At 43.5% G+C, this 25,352-nt stretch overlaps 1 protein-coding gene across 1 annotated transcript in view; it reads right to left on the reverse strand.

The window, feature by feature from the left end:
• Nucleotides 1–1,065: 1,065 nt before the first annotated feature.
• The window catches only part of LOC138251200 (tachylectin-2-like), a 38,665-nt gene continuing 14,378 nt past the window's right edge, over nt 1,066–25,352 (reverse strand). The window contains exons 2-4 of the mRNA XM_069205631.1: nt 20,710–21,559; nt 10,865–11,045; nt 1,066–1,458 (exon numbers count right to left, since the gene is read on the reverse strand). Of these exons, the coding sequence (XP_069061732.1) occupies nt 1,261–1,458; nt 10,865–11,045; nt 20,710–21,559 (1,229 nt within the window). The 3' untranslated portion in view covers nt 1,066–1,260. The remainder of the gene's footprint in view (nt 1,459–10,864; nt 11,046–20,709; nt 21,560–25,352) is intronic.

Below are 25,352 nucleotides of genomic sequence, written 5' to 3' on the forward strand. Positions count from 1 at the left end.
GCACCCGGGAAATTCAGAGATGTGCAAATAACCACTGCTTCTCAACACCTTATCTTATGCCAATTTTGGAAATACAAAGGTTTTCTTGATACCTATTTTATATTTCAGCAAATGAATTGCTGTCTACCCGGTATAGAATGAAAACCCATTGCAAGGTGCAGCTCATTTATTGGCTCTGGGTACCTAGGGTTCTTGATGAACGTACAAGCCCTATAGATTCCCGCAACCAGAAGAGTCCAGCAGATGTAACAGTATATTGCTTTCAAAAATCTGACATCACAGAAAAAAGTTGCAGAGAAAAATGTGGAGAAAAATGGCTGTTTTTTTCACCTCAATTTCAATATTTTTTCATTTCAGCTGTTATTTTCTTTAGGAAACCCTTGTAGGATCTAAACAAATTACCCCTTGCTGAATTCAGAATGTTGTCTACTAGATTTCCGAGATCCAGCATTGGTTTCACACCCATTTCTATCACTAACTGGAATGAGGCTGAAAGCACAAAAAATAGTAAAAATGGGGTATGTCCCAGTAAAATGACAAAAGTTGTGTTGAAAAATGTGTTTTTTTTATTCAAGTCTGCCTGTTCCTGAAAGCTGTGAAGATGGTGATTGTAGCACCGCAAACTCTTTGTTGATGCTATTTTCAGGGAAAAAACAAAAGCCTTCATCTACAGCCCTTTTGTCCCATTTAAAAAAAAAAAAAAACATTTTTGCTGTATTTTGGCTGCTTTCTTGGTCTCCTTCAGGGGAACCCACAAACTATGCATACCTCTATAATCCCTATGATGTTGGAAAAAAAGGACGCAAATTTGGGATGGGTAGCTTATGTGGACAAAAAGTTATGAGGGCCTAAGCCCGAACTGGCCAAAACAGCGAAAAAAAGGCTTGCCACCTGAGGGGGAAAAGGCCTGGCAGCGAAGGGGTTAAATGTTATTTGTAATGACTTGAAGTTTTAACCATCTGGAGCTGAATGGATTCAAACAATATGATCATTAAACTGGTATTATTTGTTGTTGATGCTTATCTCAAAGAAATGTGAAAACAATAGTAAATAATAGAATACATGTAAGCATTCAAATGCATTTTATTTTGTTTCAGATACTATGACCATACTTTTGTTGTATGTAGTTGATTTCACTTTCAACCATCTGCTTTTGTCAATATAGTTTCCATTGTGAGTGCTTCATTTCAAGGTGAAATGTGGCCATCAGTATCTATGGTTACATGGCATCCTGCATGCACATGGAAGGCGTAGGTGCATCTACACATCTTCTTGCTTAATTCTGAGGTCAAGGAAAGAGGCCCCCTGCCAAGTGCCCGATATTGTGGTCTCATAACCGAAGAGAGTGACGACCGTGGCGGTGTATGGAACATCAATTATGGCTTTGGTGGCCTTGGCGATTTGACGGACAGCTTTCCCAGGCTCTACTTCAAACTCGGATGTGATAATGAAATGTGTCTGAAAAACAAAGTGATAGAGGAAAAGTGACTTTCAGTGGAAGGATGTAAGTGCAGCACATTTCACACCATGGCCAGTGCAGTGAAAGCAGTCAATGCACCCATTTACCTAGGCACCTGAAGAAAATTGTTACACCGTCAATATGTTGATCTGACCAAAGTGAAATAGGGAACTTTGCATCATATTACAAAGTTATTGCCCAATATATATTGGTTATGATTCTTCTTCTTCTTCTTCTTCTTATTATTATTATTATTCATCTTATTCTTATTATTCATATTATTATTATTTGAAAAATATGCTGTTTTTTCTCAAGTGAAAAAAAAACATTTTGTCTATCTATTATTGCATTAGTGTAAGAACATCTATTGCCTTTTATAAATCATATGAGATGTGATATAAAGTTCTTAGCAAGGAGACTTTGGTAAAATAATATTTCAATTATCCTTCCTCCCTTCCTTCTCTATTTCTTTCTTTCTTGCTTTCTTTCTTTTTTGCTTTCTTTCTTTTTTGCTTTCTTTCTTTCTTGTTTTTTTCTTTCTTTTGTGCTTTATTTCTTTCTTTCTTTCTTTTTTGCTTTCTTTCTTTATTGCTTTTTTTAATTTCTTGCTTTCTTTCTTGCTTGCTTTCTTTTTTGCTATCTTTCTTTCTTTTTTGCTTTCTTTCCTTCTCTCCTTCTTTCATTCCCTCTTTCTTTCTTCAGCAGCTGTGATGGCCCAAGTAAGATAAGGTATGAATAATAACACATAGCTTGAACTCAAATCGACATTATCTTATGGCCCAGCATAAAATCAGGAAAGAGGAACAGACACCTCACAATGCATTTTGTTTGCTTTGTATGTTATCCTTGGTTTGCAGTTCATTTCCCCAGCCCTGATTCCTACAGTTTCAGGTTTTATGAATCATTCTTTTGCTTCTATTAAAACCTTGAGGTTGGACAACCTCAGTGATACCGAGAGACCCTCAATCTCTGGACCCCTCTGATCTTGGAGATTAGTGCCAAACTTTCATCATTACACTTTGGGGGTCATTATGACCCTGGTGGGAGGCGATAATGTGGCAGTAGTACCGCCAACAGGCTGGCAGGACTTACCACCACATTATGTCCATGGCAGAGCCGCAACAGTAATCCGCCGATACTGCCAGCCTGCCGCCTGCTGGCGGCAGCCTGGCAGTCCCAGCGGGTGTAATCTGCCACGGCAGAGCTGCAAGCAGCGCTGCCCTGGGGATTATGAGTCCCCATCCGCTAGCCTGTCCATGGTGGTAAACACCTTGGCAGTATAGGAGACTTGGAGGGGGGAGCTGTGGGCCTCTGCAGTGTCCCTGCACTTGGCAGGGGCACTGAAGGGGCCCCCATGACCAGCCCCATTGCGCATTCCACTGCCCGAATTACGGACAGTAATGCACAACGGGTGCTGCTGCACCCGATGCACCTCAACGTTGCAGCCGGTTCGATTACGAGCCGGCTTCAATGTTCCGGTGAGTTTTCCGCTGGCCCAGTGGAAAAAAGTCATAATAGGGCACCAGACATACCACCAGCACTGGCAGTATATTGGCGCCCGCAGCTTGGGCAATCTTTGAAAAGGAACGCAAAGTCGTAATGAGGGCCTTTATGTCTAAAGTAATTGTGTCATGGTCTACTTCAACAATTCTATCCGTAAGAAAATATCTTTCATGTAATTCAGACATGTTGTAGGGCAGGCACAAGCATATATGTAGTAGTTCTGTGTGCCCTGCATCAACTAAGGGTATGGGTGCAGTATGGTGATGAAATCTTTCAGCAACTTCTACTCAGACTCAGAGAAGTAGGCATTAGGTTTCCTGTTTTATCTTGGAGGCTGCACTTTAACTTGCATAGTTTTCCTTTGGTCTAATAGAGAAGAGTCCATCCTACCCTACTGGATGTGTGGGCACCCCCTGCCACCCTGCTCCACCCATGGAGGACACCCATGGATAGGGGGGATCCATCCATGGTGAGTGTAGGTAAGTATATATATATTTTTTTTAAAGTTGCATGGGGGGCCTAACTTGGGCTCCCATACATGCCACTGTGCCCAATGGCCATGCCCAAGGGACAGAAGTCCCCTGGGCATGGCCATTGGGCAGGGGGCATGACTCCTGTCTTTGCCAAAACAGGAGTAATTTCCATGGGGGTTGTGGTCAAAAAATGGCGCTAGTCAGGTTAGAGCCAATATTTTTGACTCTCACCTGACTTGCACCATTCTTTGGGGCACAACCCCCAGTCTTCCCTTCGCCTCCGCTGCCCGGTTACCGTCATTTATTTTGACGCTAACAAGGCTGCAGCGCTGGCTAATGTCATTCCATAAATAAGGCGCCCGGCTGGCACGTTCGAATAGCGTTAGCCGGCAGTAAACTTTTTGACGCAAATCTGCCCTAGCGCTGATTTGCGTCAAAAAGTATAAATATGGGCCTAAGATACCAAAATGCCCCTTGTGGTGTTACAAATGATGTTAAATGTCTACTGTCAGGATGCAACACAATCTGATGATATGCATTGGACCAATCCAATGTGGTAAAACATTTGCCCTTTTTTAATGTGCTCAACATAACATTTATGTTACGTAGAGGGTGACGGTCTACCCATATGCACTCATTAAGGTCACGTAAATCCACACACATGCGAATCTTTCCATCAGGTTTCCGCACCAATACAAGAAGGCTTAACCAGTCTGATGACTCTATGGGTTATATAACCCCCTCAGAACATAGCCTATTCAACTCCACAGACAACACTTCCTTCATTGCTAAGGGAATCCCTCTAGGTTTATGCACTTTGGGAACATTTCCTTCTTTTAATATAATACGATGAGAAAAACTTTTCAATTTGCCTAACTTTTCTTCGAAAACTTCTAGAAATGTTTTTTTCCACTTTTCCATGTGAGAGCTTTCCACAACCATAACTTGGTCACTTCTATTTGGGTCCAATGTGATTCCTAATTTTCTTAGTTCCTTCCAGCCTAACAAAAGCCTGCCTTTTTCCACACCATACACACAGCTCATGACATTCTTATTCTTGAACAAAACCATAGAATCAAAAAAACCTACATTTGGTAATTTAGTACCATAATAACCTAATGGAGATACCTTGGTTTGCTTAAGCTGTACCTCAGATAATTGGTCAAACGTGTTCTTATCAATATTAGTGTGCGGTGAACAAGAACCTGCCCACATCTCCAGCATTGTACCAGATATTGCTGTTGAACACTTAGGAGGGCAGTACGTATCATCAACATTCAAAACTTGTGTAGTGAGATTCTGAGCACCCTCCTTCTGATCTTCAGACTCACACACCACAAGTAGTTTGTCATCATTGATCATCTGAATTACATTAATATTTGTCATCTTTGTTTCCATTTTTCTTTTATTGGAATTGCCTTTGCAGACTCTGGAAAAATGACCAATAGGAGCACAGCAATAACACTTAGCTTTCAGTGCTGGGCAATTCACACACATAGCTACATGCTTAAAACTTCCTCATCTAAAGGATTGACTTTTGTTCCTAGCTGAATAATTATTACTTGGCCTAAATTCAGATGTATTGTCTGCTGTAATCAATTACTCCTATGTGAAGTCCCTTCACAACAATCCATTTGAGATGAAGATATTTTGTTTTCAGACTTTAAAATAGTCATATATGAAGGTGCGTCTTCCATTTATTTTGCAATAGCAATCACTTGATCTAATGTAGGTTCATGCAAACTCAACAATTGTTCTTGAATGTTTAAATTAGTTAGTTTGTTAATCAATTGGTCTCCAATAATTTCATCATGCAAATCCCTAAATTTACATGTAGTAGCTAGAACCTATGAACATCCCACATATTGTTCTATGTTCTCCCCTTGTAATTGATATCTTGAACAAAACATATGTCGTTCTACTACAACATTACATTTTTTACTATAGTGTTCATTGAGAGCATTAATAGCCTTTTCAAACACTTCTTGGCCTTCATCATCTTCCATATCCTGAGTGCCAGGTAAGGTGCATACAATGTTCCTTCCTTCTATTTCTAAATTGTGTTTCAATAAAGCTAAATTTCTTTTGGAAGTAAAAATGTCTCCTCCAAGTATGCATCAAAAGCATCATTCCAATCATCCCATGGCATTATGGGCTGACCAAAATGCTGTAAAAACCTGGGTGGAGCTATCACAGACTCCATGTTGAGGTTAAGTTAAAAAACTCCTGAATTATACAAATAACAATAAATACCATTGAAAATAGCCTAAAATAATGAATTTATATAAATAAAGTCATCACCGTTGTCTTTACTGTTATGCAAAGGATGATGGGAGTCTTAATCTGAAGTGGATTTAAGTTGCATAGATCGACATATTAAAATATCACATTGTTGTTTTGTACTGGATCTGTCAATATGTCAATATGCTCAGCCAATGATGTGAGTACCACCGATAAACGTGTGCGCACTGCAGTCACCTTCTGCAGTATGCGGACTAGATGAAAACAACGGGATGACGTTGTTGTCTTCTCCCGAGACTCTCCCAACGTGCATGGGAAGCGTCTCGAGCGCACTGGAAGCACCTCGAGCACAAATAAAACAAATAAAATAGAAAACAAAGCGAAAAGAAAGAAGAGAAAAAAATATTGCACACGTTGAAGATCCTACAACAGCACGCCTACAACCACCACCAGAGTTCAGCCAGCAATGTGTTGCAGCGCCGAGTCAGCATCCGTCATGAAGCTTGGGTTCAATAATCCGATCGCACACTGCCCATCTCTCAAAAACGGGGTCCAGACACGCTCGTCGCCGATGAAGAAGCGAGGTCTCTCACAGCGATGATATGTGCAGGTATTTATTCATGCGAAGATACAAACATACAAAGTACATGCAAACCTCACAGTGTTCTCCACCAACTGACTCTCACACAGGGTTCCACTGATTCCAGAACTCCCTGAAAGAATCCGTCAGTACATCATTGCACTTACAGTTTAAACATAAACAAGAGTACAACACTAGTGTTGATAATGTGTTAGTTGCATGTAACCCATTAGCCCAATGCAGGGTTGAGTCCTGTATCTGTTCACTGAATTAGTGAAGAAGGAAAACAAGGCATGTAGAGAAAAAAAATACAGTTGTGTTTACCCCATGATCGAAATTCACATCACAACTCACTGCAGAAAGTGACATTCACCTGTGATCCGCATTGATGCCATCTGTAAGCAACCTATACCTGATGTTGTCTACCAGGTACCAGGGTTATGAAAACATTGTGAGCTGATTGCAAGATTACGTACGAAAAACATCTGTTAACGTTTGGCTTGGTCCAATGAGGCAGGACAAATCTATTGCCTACTACATTTCTCTTGTTGCCACAAGGCTGCCTTTATGTTGCTGCAGGGCTGTCTCTATGTTGCTGCAGGGCTGCCTCCATGTTGCTGCAGGGCTGCCTCCATGTTGCTGCAGGGCTGCCTCCATGTTGCTGCAGGGCTGCCTTCATGTTGCTGCAGGGCTCCCTCCATGCAGGGTTGCCTCCATGTTGTTGCGGGCTGCCTACATGTTGCTGCAGGGCTCCCTCCGTGTTGGTGCAGGGTTGCCTCTATGTTGCAGCAGGGCTGCCCCCACTTTGCTGCAGTGCTCCCTCTATGTTGCTGCAGGGCTACCCCTATGTTGCTGCAGGGCTGTCTCCATGTTCCTGCAGGGCTGCCTTCTTGTTGCTGCAAGACTGTCTCTATGTTGCTGCAGGGCTGCCTCCATGCTGCGGCAGGGCTGCCTCTATGTTGCTGCAGGGCTACCTTCAGGTTGATGCAGGGCTGCATGTATGTTGCTGCAGAGCTGTCTCCATGCTGTTGCAGGGCTGCCTCTATGTTGCTGCAGGGCTGCCTTCAGGTTGATGCAGGTCTGCCTCTATGTTGCTGCAGAGCTGTTTCCATGTTGCTGAAGGGCTGCCTTTATGTTGCTGCAGGGCTGCCTTCATGTTGCTGCAGGGATGTCTCTATGTTGCTGCAGCTCTACCTCCATGTTGCTGCTGGGCTGCCTTCATGCTGCTGCAGGGCTGCCTCCACGTTGCTACACGGCTGCCTCCATGTTGCTGCAGGGCTGATTTCATGTTGCTGTAGGGCTGCCTCCATGCTGCTGCAGGGCTGCCTTCATGTTGCTGCAGGGCTGCTTCCATGTTGCTGCAGGTCAATCTCCATGTTGCTGCAGGGCTTCCGCCCATTCCCATTGTCATTCCACAAAGGAGATTTAGTAATAGCTCAGCAGTTACAGAATAGAAAATCGGATGCTCCTTACGATGTTGAACCTTTTCAAGTAGTGTCTACCAAAGGACACATGGTGACAGCCCAACGACATCGGACGTCCCTTACCAGAGAGTCGTCTTTCTGCTTGTATTTCATCAGTCTGCAACTCGAGATGGTGAGAGAAAGACTGATTCTTGTTACCATCATTGGCAAGCTCCGACTTCGAAAATGAGCATTTGCACCTTCCAGTAACCAGGTCGGGTCGACAGATCAGTGCACCAAGAACATGAACTGAAGAGATTGTACATGCTTCTCTGTATATGTAGATATGTGTGTCTGTATCATCATTTAAAAAAAATCGCAATTTTTCTTTTTACAGCGCGGGAGATGTAGTGTCTTGCATGATTTAGAACGGAACCTTTCTGACTGTCCAACAACTCTATATCACTGTGTGATGTAATCGGTGGACTAGAATCTGTGAGTGTTTGGTTTAGAATGATGGAGTCCACAGGTACACGCAGAGAAGCACAGACATGTGATTAACAGCGCCGTGTGTGACCTAGGTGTTCCGTGCGTACCAGGCTGGACAAGACGCTACATATGAGACAATCATTAAATAAATTGGCCACTGAACAGTCCCAGCAAAGGACCCTGAGCTGCAACTGACATGGCTAACTTCGAAGGCACAGAAGTAAATACAATTTACACAGCCCTAGGAAAACATCACCATGAAAATGCTTCTCTTTCACTTATGTTCTGAATCGGAAAAACAGGAGAGAAAACATGCATGTAGAAAAGCTTCTTTCACAAATCAACGAACTGTGCACTCCCTTTAGCATCTTTCAAATGGATGTGAGTGGCAGCAGGCCAAGGCCCAGTAATGGTAACTTGAGGCCGAATTTTTCTAATTGCAGCCCACTGAGGTTAACCTAAACACATTGAGAGAAACATTATTTTGTCAAAAGTGCTCTGACAACTGTAATGTATCACTAGTTATGCCTTCAAAGGCTTGTCTTGATCAACAACTAAGCATTCTTTTTTCCTTTGTGTGTTAGGTATTTTATCATTGCAGCGCCTAGAGACCATCAGCAGAGGGTACACAACCATCCCACAGTCAGAGGTGACACAGGGCACCGGGAATGAGAGAGAATGTAGATACACGACAGAGTTGATGGGTGAAAATAAAAGATACTTAATCCACAATAAAAGTATTTCTCAATGATGTTTACATCTTCGTCGAATTGTGTGCACCATTACCCAAAGCAATGGTTGTGTAAGAGATTCCCACTTGAGGTTTAATCAATGAGAATCTACAGTTGATTTGCCTGCAGCCCCGTATTCCCTGGTACTTATGCACAATGATCTTTCATAGCACAATAGATCCCTCACTGCACCTCCAAGCAACATGTTTCCATGTTGCATACCCTCCCCAAAGCCCTGGAACAGGGATAGTTGACCCTGGGCTTTCATTCAAGGTAGGTGGGGTTTACTTGGTGACTAAGTTCAACCATCAAAATAGTATGTGCATTTTCAAAGAGCAAACTTTCAAGCTCAGAATGCCAGACAACATCAGCAGCTGGAAAAATCACACACGATTCTCCTCCTGTGCATGGAAAGAACAGTGTTGTAAAATTACTGCATACCTCGTAAACTGTATTCAGGCAAAAAAACACTTGTTCCTACAGAAGTCACAATTTTGCCCAACACTCAAAAGCACTGGCAGAGTCAATAGGCCTGACTTGCATTTTGAAATCAGACAAAAATATTTTAGTAAAAACCTGCCTGCTGTTGTAAAAAAAATAAAAAAAAATAAAAGTGACTTCTCTCTGGATACCATGTTTCTATGAGATAAAGAATATAATGGCATCAACGTTGTCTCCTATGCCTACAACACCAAGCTCATCCTCTCCCTCACCGAAGAGACCAACACCACCAGGACTAACTTCACCTCTTGCATGACCAATGTGGCCAAATGGATGAGTGAGAACTGCCTAAAACTCAAAATGGACAGAATGGAGATCCTGATCTTTGGAAACAAGAGCTCCCCATTGTACTCCTCCTGTCGGCCATCCAAACTATCACCCACCCCCACCCCCACAGACTACGCCAGAAACCTCAGCATCACCCTAGACAACAAATTCACAGTTAATAAATAGGTTAACTTTATGACCGCATCCTGTAAAAAAAAAAAAAAAAAAACACTCTAAACCTTGCACTTGTGTAGTGCAGTGCTCACCCATTAGGGTCTCAAGGCACTGAACAACCCCTCCTGACTTTTCCCTGTGAGGTGAGAATTATCTGGTCCAAGGGAAGGCTAAGGCAGGAATTGAACCCTGGTCCCAGGCCAGATCTCTGCATCAGAGGTCTGCTGCTCTAACCATTGTGTCACACTTCTCCACGATTCTGTGGCCTCATTCTTAGAATGCTTCACAAGATTTTCAAATATCCCCATGCACATGAGACTCATGGTCCCCCAGGCCATCATAACCAACAGACTTGAATACAACAACACGCTGTACATTGACATCTCAAACCAACTCACACAAAGACTCCAGAATATCCAAAACACAGCTGACAGACTCATCCTAGACATCCCCTGGAGCACTCACATCACTCCCTACCTCGCAGAGCTACACTGGCTACCCATCCAGAAGCGTTGCCAACTTAAACTGCTCATCCACATCTCTAAAGCCCTCCACAACACCGAACCAGCAACCTCAACGACTGACTTCAAATGTTCCATCCATCCAGAAGGCTATCCACAACCTCTCTCACCCTTCCACGGGTCCCTCCTCATCTGTAGAATTAAGTCGGTAGGGGCTCCTTTTCCTTCATCACCGTCAAGACCTGGAATAAACTCGCCCAGCCCATCAAGACAGCTCTTTCACTACTCATCTTCTGAAAGGAACTGAAAACTTGGTTGTTCACCTAGGAGCTCCGCCCAGCCTATGTTCTTTCTGCAGAGCTTGCATACCCTCACTTTTGATAAGTTAACAAATTAACCTAATATAACATAACAATGTGTATTGATTGAGATATAAAATTGTCCCTCACACATTGCAATGAAAGTGCTTAGTAGGAGATGGAATGAAAAACCAAACAGATAATGGCATGAGTTAACTGAAACAAAGTATATTGGTAAGCAACAAAACTACAAAAGAAATACACAAAGATACAAATATCTTACCTCAGTTCTATTAATCTCAGTGAAATTCCACTTATGAGAGGTGGTGGTGGTTGCAGCTAAACGGATGCTTCCTTTGGCCACAAGGGGGAGACCAGATTCAAAAGATGTCTCAGCCTCAGCGCTGAAGTCAAAGCCATGCTCATGGCTAAATTGGCTCTCTGAAATTTCTACCTTGTTAAGCCTAAAACATCAAAGGAAAGCATGGGCTTTTAGTTGATGTACAGAAGGTGATTCAGACTATCGGATGTACATATTGGTACGCAAAGGGCAAGATATACTTTTACATTTAATTTGACTTCCGTTGGGTAGTAGAGAACTTTAGAAAATATAGAATATACAATACAAAAATACAAGTACATAACCTATAACATTCATAAAAGTCTTGCACATATTATTGTATACTTTGAGATAGAGACTGATTAACCTGATGGAGGGATAAAGTTAAGTTATTCTTCAGTAAAATCTCTATAAATTCATAATCAAATCCTAATCAGGCCTAATGAATCCTTTCCACCGGCCAGCAACAGCAGCTAGTTGACACTCATAACTAGAGCCCTGCCTTTGACACCGGCTGGTTTCCCAAGGTGGCCTCAGACTCTGTGAAAGCCTATAATTGATCGACAAAAGAGTGGCATTCATGTTAGACTAGCACAGTAAGGCAAGGTCGGGCAAGGGGCCTGGTACAGGATGTACCTATGCAATTACCTTGGTTTTTCACAATGACCTAGATAACAAAAGAATACAGGATTCTAGGAGTCCTTGGTTAACTGCTGTAGTTACCACTCCTAAATCCAAGCCACTCAGTAGGAAAAATACAAGGCTGTTGAGTGACAAAGGATTAACTTTGTGCTGATGTTAGAAATGGGGTCCTTGGTTGGCAGTCAGTTTGCACTCTGTCTAAGGAGGGACCCTCACTCTAGTCAGGGTAAGGGAGATACACAGCTCAGATAACCCCTGCTCACCCCCTCGGTGGATTGGCACGAGCAGTCAGGCTTTTCTCAAAGGCAATGTGTAAAGTATTTCTACAATCACACACAGTAACACAGTGAAAACACCACACCAGGTTAGAAGAATAGCCAATATTGATCTGATTTAAACAATACTAAAACGACAAAAATCCAACATACACAAGCAAAGTTCTGAATTTTTAAAGATTAAACTTCAAAATATCGCTTAGAAGCATGAATGCTGCAATTTGATGTTATCATGGCGTCGTGACTGAGTCGTTCCCAACAATGTGACCCACTGGCACACAGACCCCCATGTACAGTACCTTGTGAAAGTGAGGAAACAAGCCAGTGCACGGAGTAGGGGAAGCAAGGTGTCACTGGATCTGGTGCGGCGTTGATTCCGGTGCTGCGGAGCAGAGGAGCAAAGGTGTAGTGTGAGACATTGTGTCCTTGATGCAGAGCAGTCGAGATCAGACGCCGTCGGTGTGACGCGTCAGTTCCTTACGCTTCTGGCGGGGTCAATGTCCGGTGGGTCAAGCTGTGATTGGGTGACATCACGGGCCATAGTCATGCCACGGGGCTGCAGGCTCGGTGGCAGAATCAGGTATCATGAACGTCGATGACACAGCATTCCAGACTCACGAAGCCAGGGAACGTCAGTGGCTGCTTCAGCGTCTGCTTCAGCGTCAGGCCTGCAATGTGTGGTCGGGGACGTTGCACTCCAGTGGGGACCACGGTTTCAGTTGCAGGCGGCGTCGTGGGGTCAGGCTGCAGCGGCGATCTGGACGTCGTCCAAAGTCGGTGCACTTGATTTTCTTGGTTTTGCACCAGTTTTCACTCTCAAGGGCCCAGGAACTGGGGTAGGCACCACCTGGTGAGTTAGAGTCGACAGCAAGTACACCCAGAGGCTGGTAGGTAAACTCTTTGCTGTCCCTGAGACTTCTTAACCGGAGGCAAGCTCAGTCCAAGACCTTGGAAAATCTTTGTGAGCATGACACACAGCAAACTCCAGTATTTGCCCTCTCTAAGGCAGAAGCAGCAACTGCAGGCCAACCCAGCAAAGCACGCACAGTAAAGGAGCAGTACTTCTCCTCCAGCTCTTCAGCTATCTAGATTTACCGGAGAGCAATGCAAGGTGGCCCTCCAGGGATAATGGATGGAGAAGAATACATTTTTGAAGGAGGAAGAGGGGAGACTAGAATGGCCAGGCGCCAAGACCTTAACTGCTTTGGCCCATTTATTCCCACTACAAGACAAGCAGCCTGAAATATAGAGCCAGTGAGGTCAAACTGGATAAAAGATGCAGGGAACTTTGCCATCTGCAATTTGCCAGCAATCTCTAAGGAAGAGAGTCATTGAGACAATATGTACAAATGGTTAATTAATAAACACTTTCAAGATGAACAACTTGCAGATTGTAAAACATGGTCAAGCTAGTTCCGACAGTAATGCCAGTTGTATCCCTCTTGGCACAGGAAGAACAAACCTAGGGCCCAATGTGCGACCATTACAGATGGTGACCCACAATTTGTATTTTTTGCAAGTCACAAATAGCAAATCACAATCTGTAATGTACAACAGTGCTAGTGATTGCCAAATGGGTTGCAAGGACACTGGTAGCGATTCCCCAATGGGTCATGTTAGAAATGGGGTCTTTGGTTGGCAGTCAGGTTACCCCCTGTCCAAGCAAGGACCCTCACTGTAGTAGGGGTAAAGGAGAATCACCCTCCGCTAACCTCCGCTCACCCTCTTGGTAGCTTGGCTCGAGCAGGCAGGCTTAACTTCAGAGTCTAGGTGTAAAGTATTTTTACCAACACACACAGTAACTCAGTAAAAACACTACAAAATGACACAACACAGGTTTAGAAAAATAGGAAATATTTATCTAAACAAAACAAGACCAAAACAACAAAAATCCAACATACACAAGTCAAGTTATTAATTTTAAAAGCAAAACAGTCTTAAATCCTTTTGTAAACAGTAAAAACACTGTTAGCATTGAAAAGTACCTGGGTAGCGTCAAAATAACATGCACGGGCGAGTGTGCATCGGAAAAGGCTAGCGATGAGTCGATTTCTCACCCGCAAGTGAGATCGTGCGCCGCTTCTCCTTCTCCGGTCGGGTCGGTGTGCATTGTTTTTCCTCTCCGCAGGAGAGCGATTCATCAATCTGGGCAAGCACTCGGGTCCGGGCAGGCGATGCGTTGTTTTTCCACGCCCAGCAAAGTTTGCATCAAAAATCCTACCGCACGGTATCAGAAAAACCGTGCTGTGTGGGTGGCGATGTTACCAGGCCTCCGCTAGCAGTGTGGCGAGTCATTTCTACAGCTGTGTGCGTCGATCTTCCAGCCGCGCTGCAGGTTGAGCGTCGATTTCAGCCACGAAGCTGGCAGGGAGTCGTTTCTTCAGCTGCGTCTCAGAGGTTGGGTTGGAAATGTCCCCACACGGCTGTCTGTACTTGGATTTTCAATCTTGGTCTGCCAGTTTCACCTGTCAAGGCCCCAGGAACTGGATAAGGCACCACTTGGCAGGGCAGGAGTCTCAGCAGAGAGTCAAGGTGCTGGAAGGGGAAGTCTTTGATGGCCCTGAGACTTCAAAAACAGGAGGCAAGCTCAGGACAAGCCCTTGGAGATTTCTTCACAAGCAGGAATGCACAGCAATGTCCAGCCTTTGTCTACTTTCACCAGGCAGAAGCAGCAACTGCAGGATAGCTCCACAAATCACAGCACTTCTCCTCAGCTCTTCAGCTCTTCTCCAGGCAGAGGTTCCTCTTGATGTCCAGAAGCGATCTAAAGTCTGTGGTTTTGGGTGCTCTTCTTATACCCATTTTGGCCTTTGAAGTAGGCTTACTTCAAAGGAAAGCCTTTCTTGTTTGTGAAATCCTGCCTTGCCCAGGCCAGGCATCAGACACACACCATGGGGTTGGAGACTGCATTGTGTGAGGGCAGGCACAGTCCTTTCAGGTGTGAGTGACCACTCATCCCCTCCCTCCTAGCACAGATGGCTCATCAGCATATGCAGGCTACACCCAAGCTCCCTTTGTGTCACTGTCTAGAGAGAGGTGCAAACAGCCCAACTGTCAAACTGACCCAGACAGGGAATCCACAAACAGGAAGAGTCACAGAATGGTTTAAGCAAGAAAATGCCCACTTTCTAAAAGTGGCATTTTCAAACACACAATCTTAAAATCAACTTTACTAAAAGATGTATGTTTAAATTGTGAGCTCAGTGACCCCAAACTCCACATGTCTATCCGCTCCCAAAGGGAATCTGCACTTTAATCATATTTAAAGGCAGCCCCCATATTAACCTATGAGAGAGATAGGTCTTGCAACAGTGAAAAACGAATTTGGCAGTATTTCACTGTTAGGACATATAAAACACATTAGTATATGTCCTACCTTAAACATACACTGCATCCTTGGGGTTATCTAGGACCTACCTTAGAGGTGCTTTACATGTATAAAAAAGGAAGGTTAAGGCCTGGCAAGTGGGTACACTTGCCAAGTCGAATTGGCAGTTTAAAACTGCACACACAGACACTGCAGTGTCATGTCTGAGACATGATTACAGGGCTACTAATGTGGGTGGCACAACCAGTGCTTCAGGCTCACCAGTACCATTTGATTTACAGCCCCTGGTACCTCTAGTGCACTTTACTAGGGACTTACCAGCAAATCAAAAATGCTAATCATGGATAAACCAATCAACAATACAATTTACACAGAGAGCATGTGCACTTTAGCACTGGTTAGCAGTGGTAAAGTGCTCAGAGTTCTAAAGCCAACAAAAACAGGTCAGAGCAAATAGGAGGAAGTAGGCAAAAAGATTGGGGATGACCCTGCATAAGGAAAAAAGTCCAACAGGTCACCAAGGACCTGGCTCATTAATATTCATGAAGCAGGTTGCAACTTGCAACCCATTTGGAAATGGCTGCACTCACAGAGATGGTGGCCTGCTGGGGTCAGCAGACTGCCATGTCTGTGACTGCTTTTTCAATAAAGCAGTTTTTTTTTAACGCAGCCCGCTTTTCGAAATTTCACAAATAAAAATGAAAAGCTTTCATTTCATTTTTTTCAGAGTAGGCAATGGTCCATGGGAGCACTGCCTACTTTGAAAAAAACATTGTTGCTTCCATTCACAAAGGGGAAGGGACCTGTGGGCACCTTTGCCATTTGCGAATGGTTTAAAACCATTTTGAAGTTGATGTTAACTGTGATTGTTTTGCGACCACATTCCCAAAACAGTCATACATAGGACTGCGAGTTGCAATTAGGAAGGGGCACCCTTGGAATGCCCCTTTCGAATTGCAAGTCACAATCCCTATTTTGCGAGTCTGTAACAGGATACTGACTTGCAAAATACGGATGGTACATTGTACAAGGCCATTTTGCGGTCGCAAATGTTAGAATTTGCCTTTTGTCATCACAAAATTGCTTTGTACATCGGACCCTTAATTGAGTAGATGGTCAGGTTGGCATTACAGCTGCCAGAATGGTGCTGGCTTCAAACACAAGCTGGGGAACATGACCACGCACTTGCTCGATCTACTGCTGCCAACTAGAGCAACTTTGCCCCCAGTGAGAAGCAAAATAGGCCAAATCACGCGAGAAGTTCAAAAACACATCAAACATATTGGAAGATACTCGTAGTAGCACGGCAGCCAATGGGGGCGTTGCTGGTGGCCACAAAATGGCAAAGGATGCTGAGCATACGCCACCACACACCTTGGGCAAAATAAACAATGCCCAAACAGATTGACTAATCACAAATCACATGAACTGGGCCCTGGATCACTGCGGATGAGAAACAAGTAGCTCAGTTATCTTCTTGAATATTGCAGGATTCACCCAGGAAATGGGGGATTATGACTTCCTAAATTACTGAACGTCTTCACTAACCCCGACTGTCCTGATAACTTGCACGTTTAAAAAAACTCACACTGTTAAAAATTTCGGAAAGAGGAATGGTTTTGACGAAGAATGTAAAGCGATGAAATTAGAATTACAAACAGTGCTCTAGACAGGTAATAAGGGCTGCAGGGTTAAGCTATAAATAACTTGTAACAAACTATAAAGCATATTATTTAAAGAGAAAGTGTCTAGAAATGGAAAAAGTGGCAGGTGAGAAAATACCCAACAGGCCTTTTGGAGGAAGATCGGGGAAAGTCTCAGGGCAAGGAAACATTTTTGGAGGCAAATATTTCAGAAGCCGCATGGATAATGCATTTCAATTTTGTTTCATTTCCACAGGCAACCACGACTGTGAGACATTGCCCCCCCCCCCCATCATGAACGAGGGAGCCAAAGCAGAGCAACAAATTGTAACCTGTTAGGAGATGTTTGAAAGACAAAATGAGGGGAACCATAGAAGGTCTTCACCATGGACACGTGCCAGACGCCAACATGACACCCTCAGAGTTGTTCCTTGGATTGTTGGGCCAAAAAACTTGCTATCATTTTTAAGACCATAGAAGGGAGTTATAGCTGCCCTGCTTCTTGGTTAAATAGCATCAGCGTGCCCCTGTACAAGAAGACATAAACATTACTCAAAATCGTACAGACCGATAAGTCCAATTCACATAGGGGGTTATTACAACTTTGGAGGAGGTGTTAATCCGTCCCAAATGTGACGGATATACCACCAGCTGTATTACGAGTTCCATAGGATATAATGGACTCGTAATACGGCTGGTGGTATATCCGTCACTTTACCGTCACTTTTGGGACGGATTAACACCTCCTCCAAAGTTGTAATAACCCCATAGACTGTAAAATCTTTTTGAAATTGACATTGGCAGTCCTGGATGAGTGGGTCATTGATTAAAACATCCTTTCCCCTATGCAAGTAGCTTCAGAGGAATATCCATGATGGATCAGACAATTTGCAAGTCTAATAAGGCAATAACAATGCCCCTGTACGTGGCGTTTCTGGACTTTTCATCAGCTTTTGGCCAAGTCTCAAGAAACCGTCATTGGGAAAAACTGAGCATGATGGGTATAGGGCCCCGCCTTCTGTACTTAATTCAAAGGCTGAATACAGGAACCTCCTGTAAGGCGAGACTTAATCCAAAAGGGCACATTAGCAAAAAACTATGGGGCAGATTTTAAAAAAGTGTCACTGCACCCAGTGCAGGGTCACCTTCCTTGCGCTTCTTAGTGCCCCCCTACCGCCACCATTTGTGCGCCGTATTTAAAATACCATGGCGCAGGGTAGGGGGCAATAGCGTCAGAATGTTTGACGCTATTGATGTACTGTTCAGGGTTAGGGCAGACATTTCGGTGCTAACCCTGAACAGTACATAGGGGCCCATTGTAACCCCTGGTGTCCCTCCTTTTAACGCCTGCTCTAAGCAGCCAATAAAAATGCCAAAAAAATGACGAAAATAAATGTTTTAGATTTCTTTGTGCCATTTTTTCAGCCCCCCCTGACAGAGGAACGCCCCCTGCATACATTATGCCTGGTGCAGGCATAATGTGGCACAAGAGGTTGCGAAGTGGAGCAATGCATGCATTGCGCCGCTTTGTAAATCTGGTGCGGCGATTTTGCCATAATATCGCCTCACTCGTGTCAAAAAATGATGCTAATGTGGTGATAAAATGGCTCAAGGGGCTCTTAAATCTGTCCCTATATACCAGAAGAGGGGTTAAATTGGCCTGTGTCTTGATGCCACTCCTATTCTCCCTGTACATAAACAACTTGCTTCAAGAAGTCTGAAAACCATCAGGCGACATTCCGTCAATAAATGGCTTCAGAATCCCAGCCCTTCTTCATGCCATGACTCCATCTTAATAGAAAACCCTGAAGGCCTGCAGCCCAGCTTTCAGCTATGGCAACTTGCTGTAAAACAAACAACCTGGTAATTAGCACTGAGAAAACCAAGATGATGACCTTGAAGAGCAAATTTGAAACAAGCTTTCTCCTTTTTGTAAATCATGAAAGGCTGGAAGAAGTGGTATTTTTGAAATACCTAGGGGTAGAAATTGAGAGAATGTTAAAATGGAATATCCACAAACAAATTTTCATAGGCAAATCAGATGCTGCAGCAGATGCCAACTTCAGGATGGTGTTCACACATAGTTAAGGGTTTTCCAACTTTAGTTTTCCAGGCAAAAGTCGGAAGTCAAATCACTTATGGAACGTCGAAGTGGGGTTTGGACAGGTCAACGGAGTGTGGAAGTGTCTGTGAGAGGGAAATCTGGAAATCGCTTCTTAACTTGCCAGTAAGCTTTCCTACAGTGGTGGTGGAATTGGACATTGGCTACTCTTTCATTGAGAGCAAATGTCAGAAGGCCCCTTTCAAGTATGTTCTAAAGAGTCCGAATCCGAGTTCGAGAGGAACAAATCTAGTGGAAGGAACATTTCTCTATGCATGCAAAATCTACTTATGTAATTCAATGGAATAAGGAAGCTCAAAGGCTGGGTTTCTCGTTGGACATGATTGAAACGCTATTGTTAATAAGCAATTTCTCAGCTTAAAGTTACACAAAAAATGATGCCCTAGGAAACCTACATCCGACGTGTCACATTGGTTTGTTTGATCCATCGTTAGTGGTCAGACTAAACCATTTTTTCGCTGGTGTCCGCATCACTGCACCAAATTGCATTACTCATGCATTCTAGTGCCCTTTGGACAGCCCACGAGGCACACTGAGGGCCAGATTAAAGAGGAAATGATGAGGGCGCGTCACTGTGCCAAATTTGGCAGCATCGCGGACCATCATTTTCAAAATGTAGGGATGCGCTATATTTACTAGAATACAGCGCACCCCTGCGTTTCCCCCTACGCCTGTGCTACATATGCTGCCGCACGCCAACGCTGCAACGATTGCACCGTGGTGCAAGGGTGGCTGCATTGAGGGGGAGATTGTTTTTGGGTCAGGAAGGAACACCTTCAATAGCAATCGCTATTGCTTGGGGATCCCTGGCTTCTAGTAGTGTTTCAGCGGGGGTCCTCAGGACTGGAAAGGTTGGGAACCACTGGCTTAGACCCTTGCCCACTTTGCCTGAAATCACTTTTCAAAGACATTTTTGTGATGCTGGAAATAGGATCATACTTAATCAATTCAGCACATACCATTTCCTGCACAGAATAGTATCTGCAGGCAGTGTACTCAGAGACCTAGAATATTTCCATGCAAACAGATGCCCCTCTTTAAAGATTTCTCAGGTGTTCTTTTCCAGTGACACTGACATCATTTCAACCTACTGTATACTGCCCCGTAGAACTTCAGATGTATTATTTATCAAACTTGGTCAAGCTCTGCATATGTATGAGGTGCCATGCACCTTATGAAAAGAAATGGGGAAAGGGGGTGGGCAAAGAAAGTTCAAGCAAAACAACAATACAAAACATTAGAGTGGTGTAGAGTAGAGGGGTTTGAAAATGGTAATGATGTTAACTTATTTGGTGTAGGATGCCTACAATTAAGAACAAGTGTGAGCGGGGTTTATGGCAAGGATATGAACTTTCCTTATGGATTTACCCAAGAGGAGCAGGTCATCTTCTAGACATATGCAAATTATTAATTCAGACAGCTAGGAAGTTTAAGGGTAAATTGTTTAACATATAATGAATAATTTCTATAATGTTAAAATCCCTTAGTATAGCCTCCCACGGTTGTACTTAATAATGAAGGAATTGAAAGGTGAAGGTTGTGGGTGCAAAGAAAAATTCCTATTGAGCACAGGTTTTAGACCTGAGACTTGTGAGTGTGAAGGACCACAGAAGGTTGTGAGTCAGCCATAAGGAACAGCGTGAGCGATCTTTCTGCCGCTTGTGGGGAGAGCTGGTGGGTGATGACTTTGGAGATACTGCAGAAGAAAGTAGTGATCATTTGCAGATGGATTGTGTGTTTATTGTCACTGATATTGACAGATATAGTGAGATACTTACTCAAATGTGGAGTGCAAAGGAGTGGAGCTGTCCTTGTTGTCATAGACCTTCTCAGCCACAAAGTAGGGTTCCATGGAAAGAACTTTGCCAATGTCAACCAGGAAATCGAAGCTCTTTATCTTCTTGATGGTCTTATCATGGGTGAATGCCAGGCACTTGTACATAGTGTAGCCCGAGCCAACTTTCCTGGCTCTTGCCAACCAATTATCCCCTCTGTGGGTGGGCGGTGATGCTGTGTAGATAGCTCCATCCTGGCTAGAGACACACCACAGTTTACCGTCGTGGCTGAAATTGATGAAGTAGGCTAGTGTACCCCAAATATGTTCTCCAATTTGTTTGCTCTTGGCATACCAGGCTCCATCTGTTGTGGAGAAAGGGTGGCCTTTCACCAAGTTTCCTTGAATAACACCATGCATTATATTTTCAAAGTCAAAAAACAAAGCATCAAAGTGTTGCCAATCGCTGCCACCTATTTTAGAAGCTTGCTTGTAGAGCCAGGGCACTTCCTCATTGATTGGTTCTGGGCCTCTGTACCATTCACCTTCCTTGGTGACAGCAAATAACTTACCAGAATTACTGAAGTAAAGCAACTTGTACTTGTTCCAGTCAGCTCTTCCTATACGTTTTGCACTTGCAAACCAATCTTTCCAGGGTGAGGAAGGGGTTGGTCCTTTGTAGAGATCCCCCCCACGCACAACAAACATGTCTCCTTTTGGATTGAAAAAGACATGACTGGCGTTTGGCAGGTTCCCCAAGGACAGGGATCTTCTGTTGTACGCGTCATCCAAAGCTGACGGAGGCAAGCCAATCCTGCAGTTGTTGCCTCCATCAATAGAGAACAGAACTGTTTCTAGAGAGCAAGAGAAAAGACAAACCTTAAATCTAGGTCCATCTAGGATCATTAATAGATATAAAACTTCATACAGGAGTGACAGATGCTTCATTAGTTCTAGGAGGAAGTATGAGTTTGGACTATGAACATCAGCATTTCATGAATGATTGACTCATTGATAAGTCAAAAGCAGCCTCATTTACATCAGAAGCTTATGATGGCATTGACATTCATCAGATCTAGTGGCAAGACCAGAAGGCATCCACTTATCAAATATATTTATTATTCACACTGACATCCCAATGACTAGCTTTTCAAAAACATTTTTTTGCAAGTCTTACTGGGTTCTTTTCTTTTTGTGCGGTAACACCTTTTTTGTATTTGGTTTTCTCACATGGATTTATTGTGTGGTAAATCTGTATGGAATGCAGAAAGGATTGTGTGGAAAAATCGCAAACAGTAATTTCAAGATGCACTGTAGCCAAGTCCAGAAGAGGAATTAATACCAAACAACTCCAAGGCCCAATATAACATCCCACAAATCAACAAATGTGATTGGCAATCATCAATGAACGCCAAAGAAAATTCAATGACCAGTTATTAAAAAAAAATAAAAAAAGTCAGACAGAATAAAACAGGAGGATAGAACAAAACATGTCACATAAAAAGCACCATTTCACAATGTCATTAAACAGTGTTTTTTTTTACTGCATACAAGACTAACCCACAAAAATAAAACCCAGAGCCCACCCCATCACACACCACTGTTCCCCTAGCTCGGGCCATACAAAGATGAATTCTAACTTTGTTACAACGACAATGCCTACCTATCACAAAATCTCTAATTTAACCTAACCCCTGGCATCAGGGTTGCACCCCCTCAAACAACCCCACTAAATTTGTAAACAAAACTTACACTTCATATGGAACTGCACTACCTACCCTAGCCACTTGAACAATCTACAGTGATTGTCAGAGGGAGTATGGTGCATCTTTTTTGGATAAAGTGGGTGGTGGGTCTTGGACTTGTGCTGTATGGGCAGACCTCCCCCAAGGACTGATCAGGGGCACTTGCTGGGAAGAGTTTGATAGGAGGAGAGCTGCATGGGAGGGATGGCTTCTGCTACTGGTAGCTGTTAACTGCTGGGTAGTTAGAGTTATTCTTTGTTTGTGGTAATGGGTATGTGGCTCCAGTGTACTTAACAACATTAGATGTCCACCTGCTCCCAGTCTAGTAAATTCTCTTAAATTCTCTTACTGCACCCACCTCTTACAGGCCCATCACTCTTCCCCTCCATTGGCAAAACATCTACCAAACAATTCTGTCCACACTGAGAAGTTCATTCTCTATTAGACCACACTCAAGAGCCTTCCATCCTCAATAGAAATAAAAGACAGCGAGTCAGCCATTAGCGCTGCAGGTAACAAAATCCCTGTGACAGCAGAGTACATCTATTTTATTTTGCTGATTTTGCTTGATATTTCAGTGCCATTTAAGGCAGAGGAAGACAACATACTGATGTTTCGCTTGACTAAGTTGGACCTAGCAGGAGATGTCTGGCAACCTCCCATTTGCTGAGATTTTTCCCTTCCCAGGGCTGAGCTCTTTTGTGACAATTGGAATACTTCACGCTTAACCCATCATTACTTTTTTCCACAAAAGGTATCCAGACCAAAGTTACATCCTTACTTTCCCACATGTTGAAGAGCCTAAAAGTACCCAGGGGTTGTCCCCTAGAAGAAACTGAGAAAATAACTTAAATGTAGCAAAATGTTGTGTTTTTTTAAGTGCTGTGCAAGAAACTATATGTATTTTTTCTAAAAAGACCATCAACAAAAGGTCTGTTGTGCTGACATCACCATCCTCCCAGCTTTCAGGAATAAACAAAGTTGTCAGAAAACATTATTTTAACCACAGTTTTTGCACTTCTTTTAGTGACGGTTGACTTTTCCTGTTTCTTGTGGTTTCAACATACTTGAAGTTCATGATTTAAACAGGTGTGAAAGTCATGGGTCAACCCTGAAAGATATACATGTCTGAAAACTAGAGAAAATTCAACAAGGGGTCCTTTGTGTAGGTAGTTCACTATTTTTCCAATGCAACTAATTGTTGAAAATAAAAACAATATTAAAAAAAATGGACAAAATAGAAATAGCTGTGATGTTTGGCCCCAATCTCTGATAAATAAAAGCAATATACTTTCACATTTGTCAGCCTGTTCTGGTCGCAGGCATATACAGTTTGTTGATTGCTGAAAAACATGTGAGACAATCACTGAGCTGCAGCACATAAAGATTGTTTATTGTGTACTGGCCATGCATGCAGTGGGTGAGAAGGAAACCTATGCAGTAGATACTGAGGTTAGGATGGTATTATGTGTTTCAAAGAGCGTTTTGCTAAATGTGCTGCTTCTTGCACACTGGCTTACATTTGGAAGCCAAAAATGGAGAGCAATTCAACTGATAATAACAATTGGTTCACTATTCTGTGTTCCCACACTTCTCCCACTAAACACTGCCAAGCCACACAACCACACAAGTTGGTACAGGTTAGATGTGAGGAATGTGGAAACCCTCGATTTTAGGGGTTTTGTGGATTGCTGCAGATTCTGGAATGTTCTCTCACAGAATTGTGATGAAAATTAGTAATTTTAGCCAAAGTATGAGGTTTGCAGGGTGTTCTAGGTAAGAAAACGTAGTGGGATCTACACAAATCACCCCACCCTGGACTCTTGAGGTTGTCTGGGTTTAGTACAGTTCCTTGGTTGCTGGCTGATGCAGAGCTGAAATAGTGCAGCCATTCACCATGGCAAGTGAGAGAAAATTGGGTTTGCCCCTCTCTCTGCCACCCATATATCAAAACTTACCAGAAAGAATAAAAATTGTCTCTTGCTTAACAAAGGGGATGGGGGTACTGTAGACCCCAGGGTGGTGGAAATATTGTTGGGGCTTTCGGGGTGAGGGTGCGACCTGATGCCAGGAATGGCTAAACCCCACCAATATCCTTGGCATCCAATGGGCTCTCTGCTCCCACCAGGGACAGACTTGAAGGCAAATCCTCCAATTTCGCCTAAGGCGGGCAGAAAGACTTCTGGGCCTGCTCTGGGGTCATGGCTCGATGACTCGGAGTGCCACCCCTACCCTATTTTATTTCTACCCTTTTTTGCCTCATGTCTAGTGTGCCTTCTGCTGCCTCCCTATGGTGTAAATTAGGGATGTGAAGGCAGAAACCTATTGGATCTTTTCTGGGGAGGGACACGGACAGTGCCTGGGGGATCTCTCACCTCCATCATTTTTTTTATGTCTTTCCCTGGTGTCCACAGGGCTTTCTGCCCCCCCACCCACCACTAGAGGTGTAAATGGAGAATAAACCTCCCAATCATCCCTCCACTGGGGGCAGAAAGACTGTAGGCCCCGCTCTGGGGTGGAGGCACACGTCAATACTGAGTAGATAGACCCCACCCCATCTTTCTTTGACCTTTTTACCTGGTATTTATTGTACTTTCTTCCCTGCTCAGGGGCAGATTCGGAGAAAATAACTTGATTTGATGCTGGGAGGATGGTCCGATGCCTGGATGGGTCACCCATTCTTCTCTGGTGCCTACTAGGCTCTCTGCCCCTCCCCAGTGGGAAAGAATGAGAGCAAGCAATAACAACTGTAAGTATTGCAATATACTGGCATAAGGAAAACATTCATTAATTTCCTACAATTTCAATAAAGCCCAAGTAAACAAACAAGTTACTTCAGCTCATGGCTTTGCAAGAGATTAACATCTTCTAGGCCAGCTCCACTGGCTCCTCATCTATCTGT

This window comes from Pleurodeles waltl, chromosome 1_2 (genome assembly GCF_031143425.1).
Source record: "Pleurodeles waltl isolate 20211129_DDA chromosome 1_2, aPleWal1.hap1.20221129, whole genome shotgun sequence".
Classification (NCBI taxonomy): Eukaryota; Metazoa; Chordata; class Amphibia; order Caudata; family Salamandridae; genus Pleurodeles; species Pleurodeles waltl.